Source organism: Rhinichthys klamathensis, unplaced genomic scaffold (assembly GCF_029890125.1).
Source record: "Rhinichthys klamathensis goyatoka isolate OS25496 unplaced genomic scaffold, OSU_Roscu_1.1 h1tg000059l_1, whole genome shotgun sequence".
Classification (NCBI taxonomy): domain Eukaryota; kingdom Metazoa; phylum Chordata; class Actinopteri; order Cypriniformes; family Leuciscidae; genus Rhinichthys; species Rhinichthys klamathensis.
This window is the reverse complement of record NW_026606604.1, coordinates 1,934,531-1,962,051: the sequence shown is the minus strand read 5'-3', so window position 1 is coordinate 1,962,051 and position 27,521 is coordinate 1,934,531. Positions and strand designations below refer to the sequence as shown.

Below are 27,521 nucleotides of genomic sequence, written 5' to 3'. Positions count from 1 at the left end.
AAAAAAAAACTAAAAAAAAACTAAACCTCGTTAACCACGTGTGTTGCCAGATCTTGCTGGAAAAACGCATGCTCAAAACTATAGTCTTTTAAGCAGGTGAGGATATCTGACAGTTGAAGGAACTGGAGGAAATATTCTGTTTACGATTACATTACTTGCCCACCGGCCCAACCGTCGTTTTGCATTTTCATAGAAATAAAAACCATTTATTTCAGTTGGACAAAGGAGCAGCGCTGGAGTCACGTGACGAGAGTGAGGCGCGATGACTGACTGGACGATGGAGGAGGAAAAAGCTCAAGAGAACTTTTATTAGTAAAAGTTGTATTTCTTAATTTAATATGAGTGAGTTTGTTTTACTGTTGTTGTGTTTTCATCAGAAAAATAAATGAACCACAAATTTGGGAAAAAATCTGAAAACCCCGAGTTAGTTGTAACAAATAAATGAAAGGTCTTTGGATTTTTTCCCAAATTTGTGGTTAATTTATTTTTCTGATGAAAACACAACAACAGCTCTATACCTGGATCAGGTTGAGAAACAAACCCCTTTAGAGCTGCTTTACAGAATAATTGACTTGACATTTGTAATAATCAGTAGGCTATTCAAACTTTATTGGCAAATAGGTCATAATTACCAAGTCCAAATACAACTGTTATTTGTAAATAAGATATAAAAAAAACTGCACCCTGCTACTGGCCATGTTTATAAGCGCCTTTATTAAATAAATAAAAAGACACAGGTTTCTTATAAAAAGTGGACATGGCAACACCGTTCGTTACACAAAACTGGCAACACCGAGAACTAGACAGACATGCGCTTCAGTTCGCACACGATGTCCTCTGCCAGTGCGCATGCGCAGTGTCACTATACCGGCGGAGGCTGAACGGTAGCAGCTTAAACGACGCAGGGATAAACTAGACTTTTTTGACAGGTCAGTACGCCAATGTGGATTATTTGTGTGAGAATGGTTTTATTACACCTATATGATGTTAAATTCAATAGATATAAATGTTAAAACACAAATATAAAGCAGCTGTCGGATAACCTTATTGGGTGGGTTAGCAAGGGAGCTAACAGAGGCTGCTGCGCAGATCTGGGAGGGAGAGGCGAGTCTGCAGTTAAGACGATATTACCAACAAACCTGCTCTTCAATCGATGATCACTACCCTGTGATGACCTAAAATTACGTTTTATTGCCTTGAATCTATCGTCTTCGCTTCATAGACGTTATGTACGGTTGGATTGGTGTGTTTGGCGGGGTGTTTTTTGGTGGAGATGGTTGGATCAGTCGCTACCCTTCACTGCGGGCTGAAGCGCCACTGCCCATGACGAGCTCGGTTCCAATCTGGCTGTTCGCTGTTTATCTTATTTTTAGTATTTTAAGGCAAAACAACACAGGTGAATGGGGTAAAACATTTTAAATAATAGATATCACCAACCTTAGTTGATTAATCATTGCAAATTAAGTCAATTGCTTTGTATTTCTAAATTGTCTGAAATATGCTAAATATAAACGCAGTTAAGGCAGTATCTAATTAAATTTGCATACATTTTTTAGAACAGAAATCTGAACATTGGATAAAGCCAGGTACAAATGTCTTGTTTCATTATGTTAACATGCTACACCGTAAATAAGACAATACGGTCTGACAAAGAACCAGGAATAATAGAAATAGAATGTTAAATAAATCAGGCAAATTATATATGAACAAACCCCTCTTTAAAAACCTTAAGAGTATAGGCCTAAATAGGAATAAAAACTGAAAAGTATGCAGGTGCTATTTAACTGGAGATTTCTGCCTCATTTTGAGGAAATAGCCTTTAAACATATGTAATTTAAATCTACAGATGCAAATGAATAAAGTGTAAATAAAAAAACCTTAACATTGTATTTTGCCTGTTTTCTTTCCACTGGTCTGAGATAAGACTAGTTATGGAAGCAAAATAGATAAAAACTTCCCATTTTATCACAACTTTCAGTGATGGTTTTGGAGCCTTTATCTTCTTGATTTTATTTGCAAGAGTGTTTTTCATGCTACACAGATAATATCCAGTTTGTGGCTAAACAACATTATTGACACAAAACCTTGTTTGCTTGTTTAACCCATCATTGAAATGTATGAAAAATATGTTACAGCTCTGACTGGCTGCATTAATATTCTGTATTTTTGCTACTGTCAGAGTAGTTATGCCACAAACGGTGGATATGAATGCTTATCTGGCATTGTGTTTGGTGTACTTGTCCACAGCTGAGGAAACAAGTGACATTAAATAAGCTTTTGAAGAGGTCTGTCAAAGACTGTCATCTAGCTGAGATCAAGTAGCCACTATTTTAATGAGTCTTGGTGATTCCTTTTGTGCTCATCTTGCTTTGATTGTGTCTTTCCAGCAGGCAACATCATGAGTCAGGGGAAGGACAATGCACGTCTCAAAAGCTATAAAAACAAATCACTCAACACAGATGAGATGAGGAGGAGGAGGGAGGAAGAAGGCCTCCAACTTCGCAAACAAAAGAAAGATGAACAAGTAAGAGAATTGGAGATACGAGAGTGGCTTCTGTTATTCTATTTCATTCCTCTCTAGGTGTTTTGTATAAAGGTAAATATGATACTAAACATGAGAGCATGGACTGAGGGAGTTTTGGGAGAGTTGACAGAATTGTCACTTGATGTGCTGCGTTCATTAAATCTTACATATGTTTTTGTCTTTTAAAAATTAAACATTTGTTTTGTCATAATTGGGTATTGTTGTTGAAGATTGAGCTGATTTAAACGAAGGTGACACAATGTAGCTGCTTAACATAGAGGTGATCTTGTGGATTTGTCAAAGTTGCAAGAAAAACTTTGTATCATCATTTAGAATGGGTTGAAAATTATTAACCAACCATATTTTGCCATAATTTCCCAGCAAATGTGTTTATTAATTATTAATTACATTACATTAGGAATTACATTATAGACTTAATTTAAAGATGCAAGTTAAAAACCTAGTAATTTTTTTAAAATAAAATTTAATGAAATATAAATATTTTTCTGGTATAATTTTTTTTGTTGCTTACTTTATTTATGTATATACATGTGTGTATATATATATATATATATATATATATATATATATATATATACACACACACTCACACTCAGTCAGTCAGTCATTGAAAATGGAAAATGTTGGTAAAAATCTGAACTATCCGGACTGAACGTACAGTACATCTGAAAAATCCAAGAGATTGCATAGTTTTATGTTTTTTCATTTGTACAATGTTGCTGTGTCAGTCTGGTGAAGACGCTCAAACAGTGTAATGTTTTAAAAGCTCCACAATATTGTAGCAAATATGCCTACAAATGCCTTACTTCTTGTTGATTCTGCTGGAGATTATTTTTGAACGTAAAAAAAAAACCTCACTTCCCTCTCCCAAAGAAAGAAATGCAACATTAGGACTGATATGCGGCACATGTTGGTATTTTTATCGAGCACAGTGATCTGAGATTTTGTGTTCTTACAGCTGTTCAAGCGCAGAAATGTGGCCACAGTGGAGGAGGATGGAACACTGGAGGATGATGGGATGTCAGACAGTGGATACCTGGAATCACAGGCCAACAATATGGATCAAATCACGGTGAGAAAGTTAAAACAATAGTTAATCATAGTCTTTACTAACTGATGAAACTAATTAGTCTTTTCTTCTTTATAGGGAAATGTTATTTCTGAGGACATGATACAGATGATCTTCTCTAGCTCCCCAGAACAACAGCTCATAGGAACACAGCGCTTCAGAAAACTCTTATCTAAAGGTGAAAGACCCCAAAGACTAAAATACTAGCATTTACATAATCATATTTATGATAAAAGGATGCTAATTCCATTTTTGTAATTCTCCATTAGAGCCTAATCCCCCTATTGATGAGGTCATTGCCACCCCCGGTGTCGTGGAGCGATTTGTTGAGTTCCTGAAAAGAAGAGAGAACTGCACGCTACAGGTGACCTTAATAAGCGGTATCTGGGTCATATTAGTACTAGGGATTTGCGAGACTATTCAACTAAACAATACTGCTCCTGTTAGTCGACATTGGAAATGCTAGTTGTTTTTAGTTTACACATTTATCTCTGTTTTATTTTATTTTTTAAAGGCTACATTCAAATTGCTGTCATGTTAATTTGATTTTACCTCAGACATGTGTTGTGTGAGAGTATTTTGACTTGGAAGAAAACGGAACAGTATTGTGTAAGTTATGTCAAACTGTATAACAATTAAGCTTGCTTATAGGCTTGTTATACTACCGTTTATAAGGGTCAATACTGGTATGAAATTTTATAGGGGAAACATTATGAATGAAACTTGACAACAACAGATCCTATATTGGTATCCTAATGAATAGAATACCCTTAAAGTGGAAATGAAGCAGTCAGTCAGGTGAACATTATTAAGTAAATTGATTTCCATTCTAATCAAAAATTGTATAACAAACACGATAAATGTAGCCATTTAAAAGAAAAAAAGATTGGTAACACTTTAGTTTAGGGTCCAATTCTCACTATTAACTAGTTGCTTATTAGCATGCATATTACTAGGATATTGACTCTTTATTATTACTTATTAAGCACATATTATGCCTTATTCTGCATAACCATAATATACATCCATCAATCCTACCCAATACCTAAACTTAACAACTACCTAACTATTAATAAATAGTAATTAGGAGTTTGAGGCAAAAGTTGTAGTTAATCGTGAGAATTGGACCCTAAAGTGTGACCAAAATATGTTTTTTTTTATAGCTTTTGTAGCAAGGGTGCTGCCATCTTGTAGTTCTACAACCAGTGACATCACAGGGTTGGTTGGCTCCGTTGGATTAATGAAGAATATTTTAGTTTCGATTCTGGTCTTTGATTTTTCTGCTTAGTTGCAGAAACTAAGTGTTAATTCAGGTATTCTGTTAATAATATTGAGATTGTAATTATTGGTTCCGCACTGCCAATTGATTGTTGATTTGAATAAATATGTCTATATTGGCTAACGTTGATTAAAGATAGGTTAGGCAATTTGTTTTAAAAATTAGTTTTTGTTATACTGGTTGAAACTCTCTTCACATCCTGATCCTGAGCAATCAACAATAGAAGTGGTCTAAATATTAAAGGTGCAATAGGTGATCTGGGAAATGCTAACTTTAGCCTGCTAGCATTGAAAGCATACGATCCCCCCACCCTGCAAATCGCCGTCCAAAGCCACGCCTCCTCCAAAACACAGGAACATGCACAGACCAGAAGTGAGACGACCAGAGAAAATGTTATTGGATTACATCATGTGTCATTCACCGGTGAGAAAACCTGGAGCTGTTCTTTGGAGAGCTCTCTGAAGGGAGGGTGGGGATCTCATGCTTTCAAAGCTAACTTGCTATTGCTAGCCTCTCTGAAATTGCCTACCCTACCTTTAAGTTAACGCTGTATCATAATGCAAGACAAGCACAGCATATGACCTATTTTTCTGCAGCATTCAGTACAGGATTTGACTGGTTGATTTATAGATCAAGTAGCCCATTTCAAATGCATTGCTTACTTTGTTTTTTGACAGTCTTCTGGGGGTTTCTTAGACTAGAGTCTAGATGAGTCTAGTCGTGGTGCACATCCATAATTAAAATGAACTATGCGGTCTAGTGCCAGAAGAACCACTTGCCAGTCTTAGGCCCCAAGTCACAGCAGTGAGACAGTGAGTCATCCGGCATGAGTCTCTCCCAGCTCACGCTCGCACTATTGGAATGTGTATATTTTGCAAGTTCATAGGTATCTTTATTTAATCGTCTTCGGCTTTTGAATGGTGCATTAGTGAATGCTTTTCTGCAGTATGGTGACAGATACTCTGTCTCTGTGCAGTTTGAAGCAGCGTGGGTTCTGACTAACATCGCATCAGGAACATCCCACCAGACACGTGTGGTCATCCAGGCTGGGGCGGTGCCCATTTTCATTGAGATGCTCAGCTCTGAATTCGAGGATGTACAAGAACAGGTAAGCATCTGTACACATTTGCATTGAAGGGGCGCAAATAGACCCAGTTAGGTATAATAAAATAGGACTTAATTTAATATTTCATTTGATGTGATTGTCTTTGTTTTCACTCCAGGCGGTGTGGGCTTTAGGCAATATCGCAGGGGACAGCACTGAGTGCAGAGATTATGTTCTGGACTGCAATATTCTACCCTCTCTTGTACAGTAAGTCATGCAAGCATTAATTTAAAACAACCATACTGTTGAATGGTTGTTCTAATGAGGCAGGTTCTCATTGCAGGTTATTGGCTAAACAAAATCGTCTGACTATGATGAGGAATGCCGTCTGGGCTCTGTCGAACCTGTGCAGAGGGAAAAACCCACCCCCAGATTTTGCCAAGGTAAAATCTCCTTCTATTTCCTGACAATTAAAAACAATTCATTTCTATAGTGCTTTAAAAAAATTATTATATTATTTGCATCATTATTTAATTGTGCCAAGCTCATCTTAACATTTTGATGATTTTTACCATCATCTAACACTAATTTTGAAAACACTAGTACAGACCTGCAAACTTGTCACTTTTCGGCGATAATTTTTTGGTCAATTGGGTCATTCACGTGAATCGCGTAGACCCGGAGAGTTTTTTTGGGGGGGGGGGGGGGTAGGCTACCCTTCATCTGCATGCAGGCAGGCTAGAATTTCTCTGGCCCAATCGGAATCTTAGCACTTGCGTCAGAATCGATGAGACACCTGGCTACCACGAGAGTCTGATGGAAACTCATAACGTGAAGGAATCTTATGTGAAATTCGAGGTAAATCAAACTTTTTTTTTTAGCAAAAACAACAGCTAGTTGTTTGCTTGATTCAATTAACGTTAGCTACCGCTTTGTTATGCTGCGCTCGTGACAGGGCGCTGAAAGAACAAGCATAGAGAGAGCCGGTCGCGCGCGCGCGCGCACTCTCACTGTATTCAAACTGCCTTGCTCTCCCTTCATCGCGCATATTAATCAAAATCTATTGAGAATTGATACGATAGTAAAAGATCAAAAGACCAAAGTTTCACGTGGAGCATTTTCAGAGATTATTTTTCCTGAATTACCGCTAGATGTGAATTGTAGCCTACTAAAATTGCCCTATTCTCTCTGAAAAGCGTTCCGCACATTCAGCTGACATAAACCACATTTTGAATAAACAAAAAACCTATCCAGTGATTAAATGTTTTCTGTGTAGACACAAATCTTGTGCGATGTCCTTTAGTCCTTATCTGCTAGGATAATCACACAATGCGTGCCGTGTGTGTCAGCTAATGGCACGTCCGATTCGCGAACTAATGACTCATTTGAACCGATTCACTTTTATGAATGGTTAAAATAACTGATCTGTCCAACATCTGTCTCTTCAAAAGAGATCTGAATCGGTGTATAACAAATCGATAACACCAAACTAGTTAATATTAACTATTCATAAACTGCACTTCTTAATCTTTATAAATAAATAGCATTTATTAATCTTTGGTAATGTTAATTTCACTATTTACTAGTAGCCTTATTACAATTAAAAGTTCTATTTGTTAACATTAGTTAGCCTAATGCACTGTGAAGTTATATGAACAAACAACGAACAGCTGTATTTTTATTAACAAAGAATAATAAATACAGTAACAAATGTATTGCTCATCATGGTTCATTTATATTTTACTGCCTTTTTTCTCCTTTGCCAATCCTATGATAATTATATACAGGATAGTGTTCATCCAGAACAACATGTAACTGTGTAACCACACCCTAGCAACCGTTTAAAGCTACCTAGCAACCATATTGCTTACATATAGAAGCCATATTGCAGCTCCACAACATCGTTAAGACATTGTTGTTGGCTCGTATGCAATCATGTACAACATTGTAGCAACTACCCTAGCAACTGAGCGGCGAGTCCCCCCCCCCCCCTTAAGGTGAGATCTAAGTTGTGTTTGTCTTTTAATGCAGGTGTCACCGTGTCTCAGCGTTCTGTCCTGGCTGCTCTTTGTGAACGATACTGACATTCTGGCTGATGCATGCTGGGCTCTTTCTTATCTGTCCGACGGTCCCAATGAAAAGATCCAGGCTGTTATTGACTCAGGAGTCTGTCGCAGACTAGTGGAGCTGCTGCTGTAAGACATGAAACACAGATAGGAAGAATAATGAATAGCTTAGGTCAGTGGTTCTCAACCTTTGTGATTTAAAGGCCCTCCGTTTTCGACTTGACTTTTACAGTCATTTGTGATTTACTGGATAAGGATTAGAGATATTATTTTTTTTACTCAATTTCTACCGAATAATTATATTAGAGCTGGGCATAACCAAAAATAAAAATGTATATTATAAATGTATTTCATTCATTTTTGAAAATTAGGCTACCTCATATACAGTATCCAGGTTTTCCAAGACTATGGGGTCTTTACAGAAAAAATAAAATAAGAAATATCTTCGTTTTAGCTGATTTGAATGATGATTCATACTATTTTAATTAATTAATCTTGAGGTCCCCTGGAAGTTTACATTGGGCCCCAGTCCGTTCGGGTTGAGAACAACTGGCTTTTAAAAGGGCTTCTCTTCTTTGCATTTAAGTGGCGATACTTGAAAACAGTTTTCTGAGGTTGTTTTCATGTGTTCCAGACATGCAGAATATAAGGTGGTGTCCCCTGCGCTAAGAGCCGTGGGCAACATTGTCACAGGAGATGACCTACAGACTCAGGTGAAATAATTGAGCTTTTTTTCTTTCCTTTTTTTATAGATGACAAAATGATATCTTAATATTTACTGGGGTTTTGTTGATGATAATAATAGTTTTTTGTGCTGATACCTTGGCTGGTTCAGGCCTGTTGGTAAAAAAAAAAAAAAAGATTTCTAGGGGCAGTTTTACCTTTCATATGGGAAATTATTTCTAACTTTGCATCATGTAGAATTCTTACATTTTATCAATAAGTTCAATTAGAGTTGTAAGACTAGGCTTTTACCAATCAAATGAAATCAGTATCAATAGCACATAAGCTCCATCTAAACTTAAGAATTTGGATGTATTTGCACTGCAGTTACAATTTCATAAATAATGCAATGAAATTAATGTTATGTAATTTATTTTGAATATTGAACTAGGATTTTGTATTTATTTAATATTTTAATTATGAAAATAAAATTAAGGTCATTGAGTAATATATTCCTAATTCATTCAGGAACGAAGCAACCGCCTTTATGAATGGATCATTGAGTCATTGATTCGCTCAAAAACGCTAATTCATTCATGGTGCTCTGAGACTCACAACAGCATGTACTGAATTTTTGGGCGTTCTAACTGCGTTCAACTAGGCTACATCATGCGGTAAAAGCACTCTCAAGGTGTTAATGTCAGCTTCCACATCGTTAAAACAACAATTATGATATTATTGTAGCTGATACATACTGCAATCCCTACCTCTGCTGTAATGTTGTAGCTAATACATATTTCAGATGTAACTTTTTATTTGATTTCTCATGCACAGGTGATTCTTAACTGCTCCGCCCTGCAAAGTCTGCTTCACCTGCTGAGTAGCCCGAAAGAGTCCATTAAAAAAGAGGCATGTTGGACCATCTCCAATATCACAGCTGGGAATCGTGCACAAATACAGGTACATGCATTGCAGTATGTTCATAACATAAACTTCAGTTTGAGTGTCGTTTTATCTCTCACACTCTTTCTTTTGATCTTTGTAACTTGTAGATGGTGATGGATGCAGATTTGCTCCCCCCGTTGATAAGTATTCTGCAAGTAGCTGAGTTCCGCACAAGAAAGGAGGCAGCGTGGGCCATCACAAACGCCACATCTGGCGGTTCTGCTGAACAGATCAGGTGAGACAGATCACTTCTTAAGCCTGGTCTTAACATGTCATTTGTGATCGGATCACTACCTGCAGCAGCAACCAAGATGGCTATATATATTGTAATGCTTTGATCATCTCCTTAGGCATCTTGTTGAACTTGGTTGCATCAAGCCCTTATGTGACCTTCTGACGCTGATGGATTCAAAGATCGTACAGGTGGCCCTAAATGGCTTGGAGAACATCCTACGGCTGGGTGAGCTGGAAGCTAAACGAGGAGGAGGAATCAACCCCTACTGCGCGCTCATTGAGGAGGCATATGGTATGTTAGCCATCACACTTTGGATGTGTTTTTTTCCATCTTTATATGGATTCATTTTATGAATCATTTTTAAACCTGAAGCTTTAACACCAAAGTATACTTCAGTTTTGATGTCAACACGCATACTATGCTGATGAAGAAATGTACGTCATGTGAACTGTATACATACTTTGAGCTTTAAAAGATTAATTGACCCAAAAATTAAAATTCTGTCATTAATTACTCACCTTCATGTCGTTCCAAACCCATAAGACCTTCGTTCATCTTCGGAACACAAATTAAGATATTTTTGATGAAATCTGAGAGCTTTCTGACCCCCGATAGACTGCAACATCATAACCACTTTCAAGGCCCAGAAAGGTAGTAAAGACATCGTTAAAATAGTCCACGACTACAGTGGTTCAACCTTTGTTATGAAGCGACGAGAACTTTTTGTGCAAAAAAAAAAAAAAAAAAAACCACTTTATTCAACAAAATTCTTCTCTTCCATGTGATTCTCCTACGGTGTTCACGTAGTGTAACACAGTGTAGCGCTTCCGGGTTCTACGTCAGAACGCCGGCTCATTATTGGCCAGCTCTTCAACTGAGCCGGTGTTCTGACGTATCGTTCTATTGAATAGGGGGGAAGAAAGCGTTTTCCATATTTTTTGTCCTTAACTGATCAAATACCTGTAATTGGTCTCTCGGGTCTTCAGATGCTTCATTAAATCCCAAACTTTCAACAATAAATCATTTTTAATGTTGAGCAGTGTAAATCTTATTGTCATTAATGATGAAAACTTGATTTTAGGAGATCAGATTTTCACAAGAATTTTCATGTTTGGTTTAAATTTTGTTGTTCATATTAATATATAAAAGGTTTGAATAAATATTGTTTTATTTTTTGCATCTCCTTGTGAAATTACTTTAAAATTAAATATGACCAGACCAGACATATGATAAAAAAAAAGACAAACTGTGATACAATTTTTATATTGCTTTCCATCAGGGTTGGACAAACTGGAGTTCCTACAGGGTCATGAGAACCAGGAGATCTACCAAAAGGCTTTTGACCTGATCGAACGCTACTTCAGCACAGATGATGAAGATCCGGCTCTGGCACCTGCTGTTGACCTCCAGCAGCAGCAGTTCCTTTTCCAGCAGTGTGAGGCTCCCATGGAGGGTTTCCAACTTTAACACTTCCACTCACTCCCTTATTCTCCAAGCAATCCACCCTGTAGGGTGAGAGACGCCCCACTGACCCAACAGAGCGAAGGATTTAACAAATGAACATTTCAATTAGAGTGTGATATACAAGAGCGTGTGTTGCCGGTCAACCCATTTCCCTCCTCTTGTCCTTCTTCCCTGATGTCATTGGCCCGATCCGGAACGATGGCGACATGCAGAAAACATGACCAGTAGACATTTACATATGACTAAAATAACCCACTTCCTTCATTAAATTTTCATTCAGCCCTTCAAAGCACGCGTATCCCATCAGTCCCGATTCAGGAAAACTGCATCCAGCGATGAGTTGATAGAAGCTGGAAAAGCACAGCTTGTGTGACGTGACTGCAATATTGACTTTTCATCTATTGTAAAACACTGGACTGACCATGTGACTGTGTTTGCATGTCTCCAAACCCCCTCCCCCCTCCTCCCTCCAAAAAAAAAGTGACGGGCAATGTACGCCGAAGGACGTCTGCTGAAGGCAAGGCACTTTTACCTTCCCATTTGACCCAGACAACTCAACGACGGACTAAGGGGTCCGGGCTTTCTGACCGAAAATCCCAGTCAGACAGTCTTTTGCTTTTTGACACACATTGAACATTCCGACAATGACTGAACTGTACAGGCTCCGCCTCTCCTTTTAGGGTTACACATTTGCACCTTTGAAATTCTGGGAGTTGGAGTCTTCCTGCTCACTGAGACTGCTGGACAGACATAAAGACAGGTCCTGTATCATGTGCATTAAAACCATTTGATACTTCAAGGACAATTTCACATGAGCATCATCTTCATCAGCACTTTACGTTCAGAACAGACCCTTTGTTTAGATTCGGACATCTGTAGTCAGTTTTAGTCCCTCGAAACGCTTCTCAGGATATCAAGGTGAAGAGGAATGGTCCCGTATCTGCATTACGGGATTCATTTACAGTAAACACTAAGTATTTAAGAGTGCTGAGAAAACTACCCCTTCAAAGCTTCCACCATATTTTAACAAGCTGTTGAAAAAAGGCTTTAGCTTTCCGATGTTTGTGAGACAAACTTTAATATTAATGTCTAATCATGGTGAATGCGCACACACATTCAGACACAACATATGTGACTAGAACTATATAAGACAAAATACAGAGCAGAAAGTTGTTCAGTACTGTTTGGTTTTCTGTTTTATCTTATTGTATTTTTGTGAGGGTTAGAATCTCTTGATACCGAAGGTGCCATAATCCTCATTTTAAAAAATGGAGGTGGAAAATGACAAACAAATGGACTTTAAAGAAGACTAAAAACTTATCGACACATTTAAACTTAAAATTCAATGGGTATTAGCTCAAGATATGATTGTTTACTTTGTTTTTCTTATTTCATTGTCAGATTCTTCCCAAGAGATGACCAGCTCTTTGTTCAATACTGCTGTTGTATTGAGATTGTGTAACTGTTCTCTGTTACGCCATTTGCATAAATGCTGTTTCATGAATCTCAGTGGTCACGTGATTTAATTGAAATATGTTGGTACTTTAGGAAACTCATTCATCATTGCTTCATTCACAAAAGGCCCAGTCATTACATCAGGGATGTGATTTTTCTCATATTTACAAGAATTTCCGTGTTTTATGACCCACGTGAATTGCGTAATTCCGAGAAAGAAATGGTTGGGTTGAGGCCTGATTACTGTATGATGATCGAAATCGCAAAATGGCCTTAAACAATTACTAAATAAACTGCAAAATGTTACGCTTTCTAATAAAGTTATTTAATGCACAAAAACAAGCCCTACAGGAGCTCGCGGCGCCATCTGCAGGACACCCCGCATGTTAGCCAGGGTTCAAAACGCCAAATGCGTGTAAAAATGGTGTTACTCGCCAATTTCCTGGTGACTTTACGAATTTTAACAGTGCATGGTTGTTAGAATATGATCCTACGGCTGGGTGATCCTATCTTAGTGCGATCATCAAATCGCAATGGTTGTGATCTAATTATAAAAATATAAAGTGCTGCGTGTTTCAGAGTAAAGCACAGCACTGTGTTCACTTTAAGTTACAGTAAATGCTACTCTGCAAGTGCTGTGTGTTTTAGTCGCTTATAATTTGCATTTGAGAGCTGAACATGCCAACCATCTTCCCAAATTCATAATGAGAATCGTTTTTAAATCTGTCAACAGAGAGAAGCGTTTAGGTCTACAATTGGATTTCCGCCACAATAAAAAAGCAAAATGGTTTAACTTTTTAAATGAAGACAACCATAAATGTTAGTATTGTAATTTTACTGTTCTGTAAAATTGAATAAAAATGGGTTGGGTGTCAGGCTTTCCTTTAGCTGATGTTTTTCTCAGCTACTATCAACTTATTTTTTGACCATCTACTCATTGTTTTTCTATATAATTTAGGGATATTGTGAGCAAACACTTCAGATTGGTTATTTTAATCAAGTCCAGTCCAGATAATAAACATGACCATTCATGTAGGGATGCACCAATATTAAAATGGTGATTGTGATCATGTTAAAAGATTAGTTCACTTTAAAAAATTTTTTTGCTGATAATTTACTCACCCCCATGTCATCCAAGATGTCCATGTCTTTTTTTCTTCAGTCGAAAAGAAATTAATGTTTTTGATGAAAACATTCCTGGATTTTTCTCCATATAATGCACTTTGCTGGGCACCAAACGGTTCAAGGTCTAAATGACCGTTTCAGTGCAGCTTCAAAGGGCTTTAAACGATACCAGACGATGAATAAGGGTCTTATCTAGCGAAACGATCGGTCATTTCAAAAAAAAAAAAAAAAATTAAAGTTTTATAGGCACAAATGCTCGCCTTGCGAACTCTCCTGTTCGAACTCGTTCATCAAAATGAACGAGTCAATGACTCGAAAAAAGATTCGTTAATTTTGATGAACGAGTCAATGACTCGAAAAAAGATTCGTTCATTTTGATGAACGAGTTCGAACAGGAGAGTTCGCAAGGCGAGCATTTGTGCCTATAACACTTTAACTTTTTTATTTATTTTTGAAATGACCGATCGTTTCGCTAGATAAGACCCTTATTCATCGTCTGGTATCGTTTAAAGCCCTTTGAAGCTGCACTGAAACGGTCATTTAGACCTTGAACCGTTTGGTGCCCAGCAAAGTGCATTATATGGAGAAAAATCCAGGAATGTTTTCATCAAAAACATTAATTTCTTTTCGACTGAAGAAAGAAAGACATGGACATCTTGGATGACATGGGGGTGAGTAAATTATCAGCAAAAGTTTTTTTAAAAGTGAACTAATCCTTTAACATTTGTTTAGCAGATGCTTTTATCCAAAGCAACTTCCATTGCATTCATTAATCTGAATAGAAAAATTGGAAATATCCAATATGGACAGATACTGATAAATTCATTTCTAATATCGGCTGATATATCTGTACCTTCATGTCATGTAATTCTGGCATTATTACTATTAAATATTAGCTACAAAAACAAAAGACATTCACAATGAGACTAAAGATAGGTGTAAAGCAAATAAACATCAGTGGACCAGTATTTTATTTTTTGCTTAATATATACAAAAATCACACAGAGGACATCTCATCTTTATTTTATACACTACTCAAGAAGTCGTGGAGGAACATCTGTACCACCTCTACTAGAGTTCCCATGGGGTGTGGCATGTGATATTTGGAAAAACTGGATGGTGAATGATGGGCTTTGGGAGCTCGAATGAAGGCATATCACTGGGCTTTCTCTGCAAGTGCAGCGGCCTCCTTCTCCTTCTGTGCATCCTCTCTCAATCGAGCCTTCTTCTCCATGTTACGAGCGGTCAGATTGTCATGCCGACCTACCGCCTGTCATAGAAGACATTTATTAAAGGATTTTATATTACACAATCTAAGACGGCATTTCATTTATACACTGTTTTATTACCTGTTTGCCAGAGATAACCATACCGAGGCACGCCAGTATGGTCAGTGCCATCATGACATAGCAGGCCTTCACACGCACTCTGTTCCTGGCAGCATCAATCATCTCAAAACTGAAAACAGCACAGTATTTTCATAAGTATAGGCATTAGCATAAAATAGTACACCCACAAAGATAAGTGAAGTCCTACTGTATAATGCTGTGATTTTACAAAGAGAAACAATGTAAGATTAGAGCAGGGCATATTTACAGATTTTCTTATTTGATTCAAATGCTAATACCCCAAAAAACTTTATTTATTTTTGAATGAATCGTTTAAAAAAGGGGTCATTCATTTTGCTGACATCTGGGCTGTATGTTTTTGATTCACTAAAAAGAACAAGTTCAAGAGTCATTTCTTTTTGAATCGGGCTTCACTGATTTCGTTGTATGTTTTATGTTTTTCATAAAATGGGGTACATCAACTTTCTGGTTACCGACGTTCTTCAAAATCTCTTTTTTTGTGTTTAGCAGAAGACAGAAATTCATACAGGTTTGAAACAACTTGAGGGTGAGTAAATGATGACAGAATTTTCATTTTAAAGTGAACTATTCCTTTAACAATAACCACACAGAGAAACGATATTGTTTGAATCACTATCAAAACTTTTTTTCCCCAGCTGATGAACGATAAAACCTTGACAGCCAATCATTTAAAGCGGCGGATGACATCACTGCAGCGCGCACTTATAATAAACAGAGCGCTATCATCCATTGGTGTGTGGACGCTAATATAGTTAAGGTATTAGTTATCTCTTTATAGTGATCGTTCTTGGTGTGAACAAGCCTTTACATATACATTCTCTCACAAAGCTACTGAAAATAGTCATACACTAAAAAAGATTGATCTTGGGATTTTAAGAATCGGGATAAAAAGAAATATCACGATTAATCATTAAATCGTTATATTCACCAATCCCTAGTGAAAAGCAACTGTATGTATGGAAGGTCACAAAGGACGTGCCTGTTCTGTTTTGCATCTAACCATCACAAACAGAGTCCACTCTGATCTCCCTCCAGATACCATGAATTACACTAATTACCTGTCATTACACTGGGAGTAAATCTCATTTAAACCTTACAGTAGACAGCTCTTGTGTTCCACCAATAAGCTGGCACATGACCTCCTTAACCAACTACACGTTCAGTTAAGTAGCATGCCTGAAACTGGGGGTTTCTTCGAATGTAAAGAAGAATAGCCCACTTACGACACAAACTCGGGAATCTGCTCTGCGGTTTTGAATCGCCCGGACCACATCAGCATCTTCTTATCCCATTCTTTTGGGCGGTAGCCTGGCACTTTAAACCCAAGCCGTTGAGCTAAAGGCAACACCGAGAGATGAGAAAGGTGTTAGTGAGGAGAAGTTGGTCTGTTGGGGAAAAAGATTAAATTCCCTCTAGTATAATCTGATCCTTGTAGAACAACCAGAACAGGAACTTATCTTGCTCTACAGTGCAATTACGCTGTTGCGTGCTGTGGGTGAATTTTTGAGTGCTGTATCATGTCATATGCCACTCCTAATGCAGGCAGGTAGAAATAAATAGATATTTGGAGTACTGACCCGGTTCTGTGGTCTGAAGGGGTGTAGATGCCCCTTCTTGAGGCTTGCTGCACAGTCTTCTGCTCCCTCCGTTCATCACGCCTCTCCGCCACTGCCCTATGGGGGAAAGGGACAATTCCTCAGTGGAACACATAAAGACAATTTTAGCTGAACTGTCCCTTTAAGGCTGCCATGGTGATCAATTTTGGCTGTATGATGGATGTTTATACAAAACTAATATGTTATTTCCTGTTACATTTGCACTGATTATGAGTCATTATTATACATTTTTTGTTCCCCAAATGAGGACATGAAAGTGCATTTAAGAATTTAATTTTCATTTGAGCAGCTGTTTTAATCATTTAATTTATTATTGGATAATTTGAACATTTTATTTATCTTTTTTTTTTAAATAAATGTACATAAAAACATTGTCTTTGTAAATGTTAAATTTCCAAACTGTACTTAAAAATTCCGAGTATAGTTTCTTTCTATATTTACACTATATTCAGACTCACCATAGCAATTACAGTTTCTCCCAGTTTCTACAGTTGTATTGGGATCTTCTTCAAACAAGCTTTCACAATCTTTTTGTGTCACTATCATATATACTACTGTAACTGTATTATTTTGTCAGAAACTATAATTGCTATGGTGAGTATGAATATAGTTTGAATAAAGTACATATAGAAAGAAACTATACTCTAATTTTTGAGTATAGTTTGAACATATATATTAATATATTATATATAACAATTATTATATAAATATATATAATTAATTAGTATATTATTACATTGATATATTATATATATATATATATATATATATATAAAATATAACAATTACATATATATTAATAATACATACTAATATATGAAAAAAGTTTGTACATTTATTGTTGTATTTTGTATATTTAATTTGTAAGTTGTGCATTTTTGTAAGAGATTAGATATAGAGCTCCAATTCTTCTTCTTTTTGATGACATACTGAGCGATACCAAGTTACCACAGCTGTTACTAATATTTATTTACTATAGTAAAGAGATCAGATAGAGTTGTAAAATCGTAAATTCACAAGAGGTGTGGCTCTTTTCACGTATTAGATAAAACATAAATTAAAAGTGATCAAATCCATGCATCCAATCACGCCGGTATCGAAAAGTTAAACTACGTCATAATCGTTTATAAACGTTTATAATCATGTGTTCAGTGCTTAGTGTTGTGCTAATAAGTGTGTCAAGAATGCCCACTGTCACTGTGCCCAGTGCCAAAGCTTATCACATGCTGCGTCCGGTCCAAAACAAACTTAAGGAAAATACTGACCTATTAAACTCCCAAAGGCAGCGCGAGGCCCGCGGATCACGTTGAAGATCATGACTTCTGAAGAAAAATATAATGATAGAAAAAAGACCAAATTTAAGCCATGAAAGCCTGTCTAAATGACAACGCCAGTTTTAGTTTCTCTACCTGGATGAATGTCAGTTCGAGTTCGTCGTACTTGCAAGAGCGCAGCGCTGTTAAAACACTGAAGGACCCTGAGAAGTCAAACCAGCTCATAGGAGCGCCTGTTAAGGACATACGTATGTGTTCGTAACACGCATGCGGTTGTAAAAAGCATAGTTAAATAAGATAATATGCACAATATTTGAAGTTCTTCATAATATTTCGCATAAAGCACCTGTGGATTTTACACGCTCACGTTTAATCCTGATTATAGTGAGAAATAATTACATCACATAATCTCCGTTAAAATGGCTCACACTAGTATGAAAAATACTCAGTAATTATCTGTAACATTATTTAGTTAGTGTCAAAGACGACATCTTTTGTAGTAAGTATAATGTAGGCAGTTTTTGGACACCCTCGGCGCGCAGGACCTCTTCAGAGTCCAGTATGGCGGCGCCCGGTGGAGTTCTGAACTGTGAGGACTTTTCAATGTTTCAGGTAAAACTAGCGAACTTGCCAATGGTTAGGATAAAAAATATGGAGGATTATTAAGCGCACATTGATTTTTATGAGCACGGTGTTATGAAGTTTACAGGAAAGATGTATAAATGTCTGACCCTCTGGTCTGATGCACGCAGTCGTGTGGTTCAATGAGCAGCAGAGCAAACATGACACTGCTTTTCTTTATAAATATAAATGTATGCATTAAATGACCTATAATTTATACACAAAACAATATACAGAAATTCTAAGTTTTTTTATTAAAGCTATTAAGTTCATATTTATGTGTAAAATTTGGGTAGTTGACAACATGGACTCGTGAACTTTTTTCAGCATCAGGATTTTATTTAAAGGTGAAGTGAAATTTTAGGTGTTGTAACACTTTTCTCTTTTTGAATAATTTTTAATAACTTCTTATTTATTTCATTTCAATTGTACGATTTATTTCAATTCTGTTAATTATGTCTGTGGTATGTGTCCCTCAGTTAATATGAGCTTATAAAGCTGCATATATAATAATTATACAATAACTTAACGTAGTTTAAAAATGGGTTTAGATGAACTATAACATGTCACACGGCAGGACTCTGCTTGAAATGGTGTCAACTACCCATGGCCATGTGTAGTTATATTGTATACATTATAAATGTAATATGTGATGAATACGGAGGGGTTTTACTTTAAGATAAATTAGTATTCAGTAATATTAATATTTCTTAAATGGAGAAAATTATTCTTAATTTTAAGGGTTTTAAGATTTTTAATTAAGGCATCAGAACAACAATGATTGCATTGCTTACAGTAAATGACATACATTTTCTGCTGTTTTTCTATCTCTCCGTATGTCCTCTAGGAAGTATTAAAAGGGATGCGCACCATAGATGACAGAATTGTCCATGCCCTTAATACCACTGTGCCCACTGTGTCCTTTTCAGGCAAAGTGGATGCCACACAGACCTGCAAAGAACTTTATGAATCTGTATGTATCCCCTTACAAAGTGCTTTTAAATTATCTAAAATGATTATTAGAGGTACACTAATTCTGTGATAGATGTATGACTTATTTTAGTGAACTATCACTAGTATGTGATGTTCAATTACAAGCTTTTTCCCTGTACTTTGTCTTTCAGCTCATGGAAGCCCACCTGTCCAGAGATAAGGCAATAAAATCATGTATTACAGAGACCTCTGCTGTTGTTGGACAGTTACGTGAAAAGAGGGCAAAAGATAGTGACAACTTGTCAATTATCAAGCAACTCAGGAAAGAACAAACTAAGGTAATACCACTGTCTGCCACCAGGGGACCCATGGACTCTTAGTGTTATGTAGTTTTATCTGTTGACTCATAACCAAAGCAATGTAAGACTAGAGGTTGCCCAACTTACATACATATATAACAGACAATAAGCGGAACCACGTGAATCTGAAGACTTGAAGAAGTGCTTCTCAAATCCATGGTTGCTTAAAGTTTTGTTTACATTATTATATTCCACTATGTGTTAATGTTCCCTTTTATATAATTTGAAAGAAGGGTAATTATCGTTAAGTAAAACTATTAAAAACATTTCTGTTAAATAAAATAAAAAACAAACTAAATGAAAATTAGAAAATGTTGCCTCGGCAATAAACTGAAATATGTTTAAATTGAAAAACTAAAATTAAGTGGAAATTAATAAAACTAAAATCAACTGGAAAAGAAAATTGAACCTAAATAGCAGTACAAGTTAAAAAACAAATAAAATGAAAACTGCACATAACAAAATTTAAAAAAATTTAACTTAAATGAATATAACTAAAACTATAAAAATAAATGCTAATTCAAAATATGAATAATTCTATAGACCTTATGCACCAGAGAAACGTGCGCGCCGTCATTTTTAGAATACTGTCTTTGAACTTCCGTTTTTGCGGTCGCTCTGTATATTTCTATGGCATCCGTGTCCTGGAGTAATTAGCTGGTGATGTGGATTTACTTATTGTAGAGTTAACAAAAGTTATCATGAGCATTGTAATGTTTATCATAAACATTGTAAAGCAGATGTCTTAACAAATGTCGACGGGGAATTTTTTACGAGCAGTTCATTCATACCTATGCAAGGTCGCTGTGAAAATACAGACCGGAAGTCAAAAGACAACGAGCGCAGCGCTGGAAAGGGGCGGGGCTACATAAGGTCTATAATAAAACTAAAATAGCACTGTGTGGAAGTCCGTTCACAAATGGCTGATATTGAAATCTTCTCAATTTGCCTACAGTTAAAAATCATGCAGTCTGAGCTGAATGTTGAAGAGGTGGTCAATGACCGGAGTCTGAAGGTGAGGTTTTTGAGTGTCTTCTATTGATTCTATTGAACATGAGCTGTTTTCATTCAGAAACATGTCCCTGATGGCTTTTCCCCCCTAGGTTTTCAACGAAAGGTGCCGAATTCACTACACCCCTCCCAAGATCAAGTGAATGATAGCTCTGTTGTCAACATGAACCACAGTGTTCTGAGGACAACACCTGGAGCTGAGCCGGGACATTGACCCCAAACATCTCACAAACCCTCCTCCGCCAGTGTGCTCTGTCTGTGGCTTTGTGTTTCTGCAGTGAAGGAACACTACCGTTGCCCTAGTCCTGTAAACCTTTTTGTATAAATACTGTACAAAAGATTTTATTAAAAATGAAATGTTTTCCAATTACTGAAATGTTATTTGCTTTGCAACACAGCGATGAATGTTCAGATGAAGAGGAGGATACGTTTCTTGATCTGTTCTCAGAACTTGACATGCCCACTTGTGTCAAAGGTTAAAGAAGGGGTTTTCAGTTTCTTAATGACCCACATCCTAAAAATTTAAAAGACCAGTTCTTGTATAAAGGCCCTATATATACTGTGAAAAATTATATTATAAATTTGTCAAAAATATTATTTGGAAAAGATTTAGCTTCTATTCAGTTACATTACTACGTTTAGTCTGTATTTATTTAAATTAAAATAATTGTATACTCTTTAAATTAGTTATTAAAATCAGATTATTATTTTATCCCTTATTTAAATCAAAATATTTAGTTTCAATTCAGTTACATTACATGTAATGCATTTAGTCTATTTAGACTGAAATAATTTTTTAATTAGTTATTTAAATTAAATTATATATTTTTAAATCATTCCTAAATCTAATATCTAGTCAATTCAGTTACATTACATTTAATTATTTTTTTAGTTATAATAATTGTATTTAAATCAGATGTTAATTTTTAGCATTATTTAAAATATAAAATCTTTTAAATCAAAATATTTAGTTTCTAATCAGTTACATTACTTTTAATTAAAAAAAATATTTAGACTGACATGTTTATTTTAATCAAATTTTTAAAAATCATTTTTATTTAAATCCAAAATCTTCTAAAAAATGAAATCTAAATATTTTTTATTTTTCCATGGACTCCCTAGCACTCATAACTTGAATAACAAATCCATATATGAAAAAAGTCCACTATGCGAAGACAAAAACAATTCACAACTTTCCATCTATGCATTTTATGTAAATAAAATACATTATAGGCAGTCGAGTATAAAACTACTATTTACTGCATCAGTATCACTAAGTACAAAGCCCAAAATGTGAAGACCAAACTATTGGCATGGATAACTAGATGTGAGTTAATTGATCTTTTGAGTGTAAGGGAGTAACACATGTCAATTATTGATAAGATCACCACATGTAATACATGGGTTAACGTTTCATCTTTTGACGTTAATATAACATTTACTGTGTAAAAATGGTAACTGTGGGATTCATGAGTATGTTGGGCAATATTAATGATGATTTGATCTTTCACTTCAGAAGTATTCAATGGCATCATGATGAGCCTTGGATGTCTGAATGCTGTGCAGCTCCAGTTTTTCTCCAGCATGGGGCAGGGTTTTATAGACACGCAGATGAATATAGTCATCCTCACCTACATGCACCTAAAAACAGATCATTTAGAACAGTACATTCAAAAACCATTAACGTTATAGTTCAGGACTGTAAGTGTTATCTGAGGCTTGCTTTTACATATAAAATCAGTACATTAACAGGGTTCCCCTATACGTTCATTCATAAAATCACACAGGGTTTTCTCTTACCTTAATAAAGTAATTCTTCCCCGCAACAACTTGCGTTTTAAAAGATTTGGCGGTGAAAGCGTCAAACTTGCGGCCAGCTTTATCCTCGGCATGAGACTTTACCTGAGAAAAAACGGGAGTTGCCAGTGAATGTTGCTGTATGACACATCACTTCACTATTTCTGTTTCTCTGCAATGTAAAGTTACTAACCTCATCGCATATTTTCTGCACCTCTTCATTTGCATCTTTCGCCTCGGATGTTCCGCCACAAAGTAAAGGCATTTTAAATACAGAAGGTTAATACAAAATACTCGGGAACGTCTGCTCACAACAAGATTTACTGACTGGAATGTTTACTTCCTGGATATCACGACACATTGGAAGAAACCATTTTTGTGGAATAGACCAAAGAGGGTTGTAGTGTATCAACAGAAAAAGACCTGATTGATACTCTGCTGTTGAGCTTAAATATATATCTAAGCATTATAATTATTTAACTTTAAATGTAAAATATTGATCTTCTTTATGTTAATGTGTCTCTGTTCATGGTTCATCTCCCCCGTAATGTGGATTGAACCTCGTTTTACCGCACATGCTACTGGTTAGGGCGTGGATAGTTACACTCATAGATATGGTTACACTGACATTTTTACAAAATTAAATATTATTTTAAATTTAAATCATTATTTTAACATATTTAAAATAACGACAAGGCAAGTTTTTAGCAAGAAATTGAGTACATAAACTCTACAAACCCAGGTGAGTCCATGTGACTACTGAAGCTTCTGCCACTGCTGAACACAACTGAATTCAGGTAAATTGAGACCACACACAAAAACAAATGTCCTAGTTGGGTGAAGAACAAGTTCAAAAACTGAAACTTGATATCCAACGAGGTTGGATTTTAAGATCTACCTAATTGTTAAGTTTATTTGAATGAAACCAAACACCCAAACCAGTTTTGCAAGGTTCTCTGGTAATCTGCAATTTTTCAAGCTCAAACCAAACCTCGAAAAATGTTTCATAACAGGTTGAGTGTGATAGTGACCGTGTCTTATTAAAATGTATAGAAATGGCAACTCCTTCAACTCATATTTTAACATTTCATTTCATAATAGATATCCTTCTGCCCATTTTTGTCTATCCATCATTTATTCAACATCATGTGTCCATCCATGTGTCCATCCCCTCCCAGTTCCCTTTACTGTTAAAGACATAACACTGTATGGTTAATGACTAAGCCATACAAGATGTTATCTAAAGAACATGTGCTATATGTACTCTTTGATAAAAGTTTAGTTTTTACTTCAGAAACTAAAGAAAGAACCTTAAAGAAATACAAAACCCTTCTTCCATCTATTACAAATATTTTAGTTTCTTCAGAGTGTGCAAAGTAAAGGTCACTAAGTTATGTAAGGCTTTTTCGAAACCATCAGACATTTATGCAATGAAAAAAATGGTTGCCTTGACAGCCATTGTGCGCATGTATTTGTGTGTCATACTCTGCACGTGTACTCATACAGTTACACAACCTGCACACTTATAAAACCAGTCCCACGGGAGTAGTACTGCATTTGTGTTTGTCAGTCCTCGGGGTGTTATGTTAACTTCCTTCTCTATTTTACTCTTGGTTTCAGACTCTGGGAGTGTTTTCAGCTGTAGGTCAGATACGATTCTAGTGCATTTATGTTTATAGTCAATAGGCTAGTAATAATATTAGCAGTGCTTCTGAGTCGAGTGCGCTTCTGTTAAATATTTTAAGATAGCATTACATTCTCTTTATTTCAGCTGCTCACAATGGGAGATCACAGCACTGCCCGTTTAGCACTCATAGTCCTTTCTGTTGTCATGTACATCATTTGCATCGTATTCAACGCACTTGCTGGACCAGGAACAGGTACGTACAGCAGATAAACTGAATACTGTTTCTAAATAAATGATAGGTGCAAAAGTACATTTTGGTTGAATATATTGCTACAATGTTGTTTTACTCATCCGCAGGTCCTTTTCGGAACACCACTAGTTCTATATCAAATAAGTACAATACCGAAATCACTCCCTCAGGATGGACCTTCTCAATCTGGGGTGTCATCTACACCTGGCTGTCCCTCATGCATGCTTACATCCTCTCCACTACCTGCAGGAGGTATGAACTCTGAGCTAGAATCAAATGATATCCAAAAATAAAGTGGTATGTAATAATATTTTGATGTTCATGAGACATTTATTTATATTGTCATCACAGGACTGTTTATGGTCCAATGTACTGCAGTCCTGCTGTGTTGCCGTATGGATTCTTCATCACCTGGATTGCAAACATGCTGCTGAATATAGGCTGGCTCCTTCTGTGGGACAGAGAGTAAGAAGGAAAATTCTGATATGTTGAAATATACTGTACATAGTAATGTCCGTAGGGGATATTTGTTTTTTATGACCCCTTCAAGTTTGATTAAACGATCAAAATATGAGGATTTTTTTTTTTTTAAATATAAAGGTAAAACAAAGCACTAAACTAAGGTATTTTAAGGCAAAAAAGGCAAACTGCAGCTAAAGGTTTTATAGTATGCAAAAAATTCATAGAAAAACCAAAAGCTCACAGGGAAAAGCATACATTGACTACTACATAATGAAAAAATAATGTCTACACAATTTGGCTTGTTTCATTACGTTATCACAAATAAAACAATTGACTCAAATCTCAACTACGCAATACAAGTACAAAATCTTTAACACATTTTTTATAACATATAAATAAAGGGTGAAGATGTCAATTTTAGTGCTGTCAAATCCATTAATCGCATCTAACATAAAGTTTTTGTTTACATAATATATATGTGTGTGTGTGTGTGTGTGTATATTATATTATATATATGTCTGGGTGTGTGTGTTTGCGTGTCTGTATTTATACATATAAATATTATAATATATACACACACATATATATTATGTAAACAAAAACTTTCATGTTAGATGCGATTAGTTGATTTGTATTCATTTTTTATATATGTATTCACGATATATATATATATATATATATATATATTATTCGTGATTGCACTTATTTTTACATTTTGTAAATACAATTCCTTTGCATGTATATTTAAAGAAAAAATGATGTATAAATGAAATAACATATATAATACAATTCATACATACATTTTTCTACAGTAATAACATCTTTTTTTAAACTCAATTTCTTTGCATTTATTTAAAGGGTGATGATTGCTGGATTTGTTTTCCTTGCCTTGATTGCCTTCACAAACTACTTGCTGATCATCTTTACCTGTCATGCCCTCAAACAATATGGATCCTGGTTAAACAAATATCACAAAGTAGACCTCTGGTGCATTCGGATATTGGTGAGATATCATTGAAATATTACTCAACAGCTTCTCAAACTTAACTTACATTTTAAAAACATTATGCAGTTTTTAATGTTGCATCTTCAACCTTGCAGGTTCAGAATGGCCTTGCAACATACACAACGTGGACAACTATTGCCACCTTGATCAACTTCACTGTTGTGCTGAGATATGACGCTGGAATGACCCAATCAGATGCAGCAACAGTCTCTCTCTCAATTCTTTTGGGTGAAGCTATTGCTTGGTAAGACCATAAAACTCTAATAACTTATTTTAAATAAATGAAAGATGTTAATCTTGAGATTAACGCGTAATGATTTTTACAGGTTTATTGTTGAGAACTTTGTGTTTGAAAAGCACCTGCGATACATTCTGACAGTCTACCCTGTTGTCATTGTGGCTTTGAGCGGAAACATGACAAAGAACTTTAACTCTGCGGATCCAAGTCGCAATGGCATTTACATAGGTGAGCCAGAACAAGCGCTGCATTGACATCATAATAGTTTTGCTGTTATGTTCTTAATCTGTAGTGTATTTCATGACAACCAAATTGTGTGTTGTATTCCACAGCTGTTCTACTGGGGTTGGCTTGTACACTATTTGCCATCAAAGTGTTGCTGGTTATATGGAGGCATATTAAATATCCTCTCTACAGAATCATGGATACAGACGAGGCCATGTCACCGATGGAAATCGCTGAAAAGCAAAAAAAGATCTTCAGTTAATCTGAACTGTTCATATAATTGAATTGTATATTTGTGTAATCATCCTACAATATGCTTTTTTTTTTATAAATTATATATATATTTTTTAATTGTTCAAATGTGTACATTGTTTATATGTACTTTTGATAAATAATAAAAAATAAAATACAAAGCGTGTGTAACTGAGTTACACAAAATGAATTGCTCTTATCGGGGCAGGGGGTGTACAGTGACCATGATCTGTGCACTGTTATGTACTTTTTTCTGCAGCAATAAAATCATAAAACTCACTAGAGAATCATAAAGATTTAGCGGAGAACCCAAGAAGCTGGTCGGGTGATTGAATATAGAGTTACTATCACCACAATACTGTTATATCAAATGTCAATCAAATTAATGAATTGAGTATCGCTCTGTGTAAAAACTTTGTGTATTGTCTAATAACTCATCCTTACATGTGACATCTGTTTAAAAAATGTTGATATCGTTGATGAATAAAAAATATTATATTATAAAACTTCGTAAAATCTTATTTAATATAATAAAATCTTATATAAAGGTATAATCTTCTATAAATTAAATGTATGTTTTTTTTATTAA

At 35.8% G+C, this 27,521-nt stretch overlaps 5 protein-coding genes across 9 annotated transcripts; 3 read left to right on the top strand and 2 right to left on the bottom strand.

Annotated features, from left to right (window-relative positions):
* The first annotated feature begins 813 nt into the window (after positions 1-813).
* On the top strand, positions 814-12,342 carry kpna1 (karyopherin alpha 1 (importin alpha 5)). 2 transcript variants are annotated; one of them, XM_056248890.1, is made up of 14 exons: positions 814-929; positions 2,388-2,524; positions 3,504-3,617; positions 3,693-3,792; positions 3,884-3,978; positions 5,870-6,001; positions 6,117-6,205; positions 6,282-6,381; positions 7,970-8,133; positions 8,639-8,717; positions 9,502-9,627; positions 9,720-9,847; positions 9,963-10,138; positions 11,127-12,342. In XM_056248890.1, the coding sequence occupies exons 2-14, from the start codon at positions 2,399-2,401 to the stop codon at positions 11,312-11,314; spliced, it is 1,617 nt and encodes a 538-aa protein (XP_056104865.1). In that variant the 5' UTR covers positions 814-929; positions 2,388-2,398; the 3' UTR covers positions 11,315-12,342. The 2 variants fall into 2 exon arrangements, with proteins under 2 accessions (XP_056104865.1, XP_056104866.1); XM_056248891.1 differs by having other exon boundaries at positions 886-929; positions 2,391-2,524.
* Positions 12,343-14,845: 2,503 nt separating this feature from the next.
* On the bottom strand, positions 14,846-18,304 carry fam162a (family with sequence similarity 162 member A). Its single transcript, XM_056248889.1, has 6 exons — positions 18,287-18,304; positions 18,143-18,199; positions 16,839-16,934; positions 16,485-16,596; positions 15,241-15,349; positions 14,846-15,161 (listed from the first exon to the last, which is right to left on the bottom strand). Exons 2-6 carry the CDS (start codon positions 18,192-18,194, stop codon positions 15,048-15,050), a joined length of 483 nt encoding a protein of 160 aa, XP_056104864.1. The 5' UTR covers positions 18,195-18,199; positions 18,287-18,304; the 3' UTR covers positions 14,846-15,047.
* Positions 18,305-18,632: 328 nt separating this feature from the next.
* mix23 (mitochondrial matrix import factor 23) lies at positions 18,633-21,445 on the top strand. Its single transcript, XM_056248887.1, has 5 exons — positions 18,633-18,763; positions 19,620-19,745; positions 19,897-20,043; positions 21,020-21,079; positions 21,168-21,445. The coding sequence occupies exons 1-5, from the start codon at positions 18,713-18,715 to the stop codon at positions 21,216-21,218; spliced, it is 435 nt and encodes a 144-aa protein (XP_056104862.1). The 5' UTR covers positions 18,633-18,712; the 3' UTR covers positions 21,219-21,445.
* Positions 21,446-21,453: 8 nt separating this feature from the next.
* On the top strand, positions 21,454-27,107 carry si:ch211-161h7.5 (uncharacterized). Of its 4 annotated transcripts, none has more exons than XM_056248883.1 (8): positions 21,454-21,550; positions 24,644-24,752; positions 24,857-25,001; positions 25,101-25,214; positions 26,070-26,214; positions 26,313-26,461; positions 26,544-26,683; positions 26,788-27,107. In XM_056248883.1, the coding sequence occupies exons 1-8, from the start codon at positions 21,476-21,478 to the stop codon at positions 26,940-26,942; spliced, it is 1,032 nt and encodes a 343-aa protein (XP_056104858.1). In that variant the 5' UTR covers positions 21,454-21,475; the 3' UTR covers positions 26,943-27,107. The 4 variants fall into 4 exon arrangements, with proteins under 4 accessions (XP_056104858.1, XP_056104859.1, XP_056104861.1 ...); XM_056248884.1 differs by lacking the exon at positions 21,454-21,550 and adding an exon at positions 23,496-23,614; XM_056248886.1 differs by lacking the exon at positions 21,454-21,550 and adding an exon at positions 23,651-23,669.
* On the bottom strand, positions 22,588-23,226 carry LOC130083852 (cystatin-B-like). The gene is made up of 3 exons (XM_056248888.1): positions 23,066-23,226; positions 22,876-22,977; positions 22,588-22,716 (listed from the first exon to the last, which is right to left on the bottom strand). Exons 1-3 carry the CDS (start codon positions 23,135-23,137, stop codon positions 22,588-22,590), a joined length of 303 nt encoding a protein of 100 aa, XP_056104863.1. The 5' UTR covers positions 23,138-23,226.
* Positions 27,108-27,521: the final 414 nt, after the last annotated feature.

Coding starts and splice junctions, on each gene's coding strand:
- fam162a (XM_056248889.1), bottom strand. CDS start 18,194: ATGATCTTCAACGTGATCCGCGGGCCTCGCGCTGCCTTTGGGAGTTTA. Junction 16,935..18,142: donor TGCCTTTGGGAGTTTAATAG/GTCAGTATTTTC, acceptor TTTCCCCCATAG/GGCAGTGGCGGAGAGGCGTG. Junction 16,597..16,838: donor CCTTCAGACCACAGAACCGG/GTCAGTACTCCA, acceptor TGTTGCCTTTAG/CTCAACGGCTTGGGTTTAAA.
- kpna1 (XM_056248890.1), top strand. CDS start 2,399: ATGAGTCAGGGGAAGGACAATGCACGTCTCAAAAGCTATAAAAACAAA. Junction 3,618..3,692: donor ACAATATGGATCAAATCACG/GTGAGAAAGTTA, acceptor TCTTCTTTATAG/GGAAATGTTATTTCTGAGGA. Junction 6,002..6,116: donor TCGAGGATGTACAAGAACAG/GTAAGCATCTGT, acceptor TTTTCACTCCAG/GCGGTGTGGGCTTTAGGCAA.
- si:ch211-161h7.5 (XM_056248883.1), top strand. CDS start 21,476: ATGAATGTTCAGATGAAGAGGAGGATACGTTTCTTGATCTGTTCTCAG. Junction 21,551..24,643: donor CATGCCCACTTGTGTCAAAG/GTTAAAGAAGGG, acceptor TCTTTATTTCAG/CTGCTCACAATGGGAGATCA. Junction 26,462..26,543: donor TTGGGTGAAGCTATTGCTTG/GTAAGACCATAA, acceptor TGATTTTTACAG/GTTTATTGTTGAGAACTTTG.
- LOC130083852 (XM_056248888.1), bottom strand. CDS start 23,137: ATGCCTTTACTTTGTGGCGGAACATCCGAGGCGAAAGATGCAAATGAA. Junction 22,978..23,065: donor TGCAGAAAATATGCGATGAG/GTTAGTAACTTT, acceptor GTTTTTTCTCAG/GTAAAGTCTCATGCCGAGGA. Junction 22,717..22,875: donor GGAAGAATTACTTTATTAAG/GTAAGAGAAAAC, acceptor ATCTGTTTTTAG/GTGCATGTAGGTGAGGATGA.
- mix23 (XM_056248887.1), top strand. CDS start 18,713: ATGGCGGCGCCCGGTGGAGTTCTGAACTGTGAGGACTTTTCAATGTTT. Junction 18,764..19,619: donor AGGACTTTTCAATGTTTCAG/GTAAAACTAGCG, acceptor TATGTCCTCTAG/GAAGTATTAAAAGGGATGCG. Junction 21,080..21,167: donor TCAATGACCGGAGTCTGAAG/GTGAGGTTTTTG, acceptor TTTCCCCCCTAG/GTTTTCAACGAAAGGTGCCG.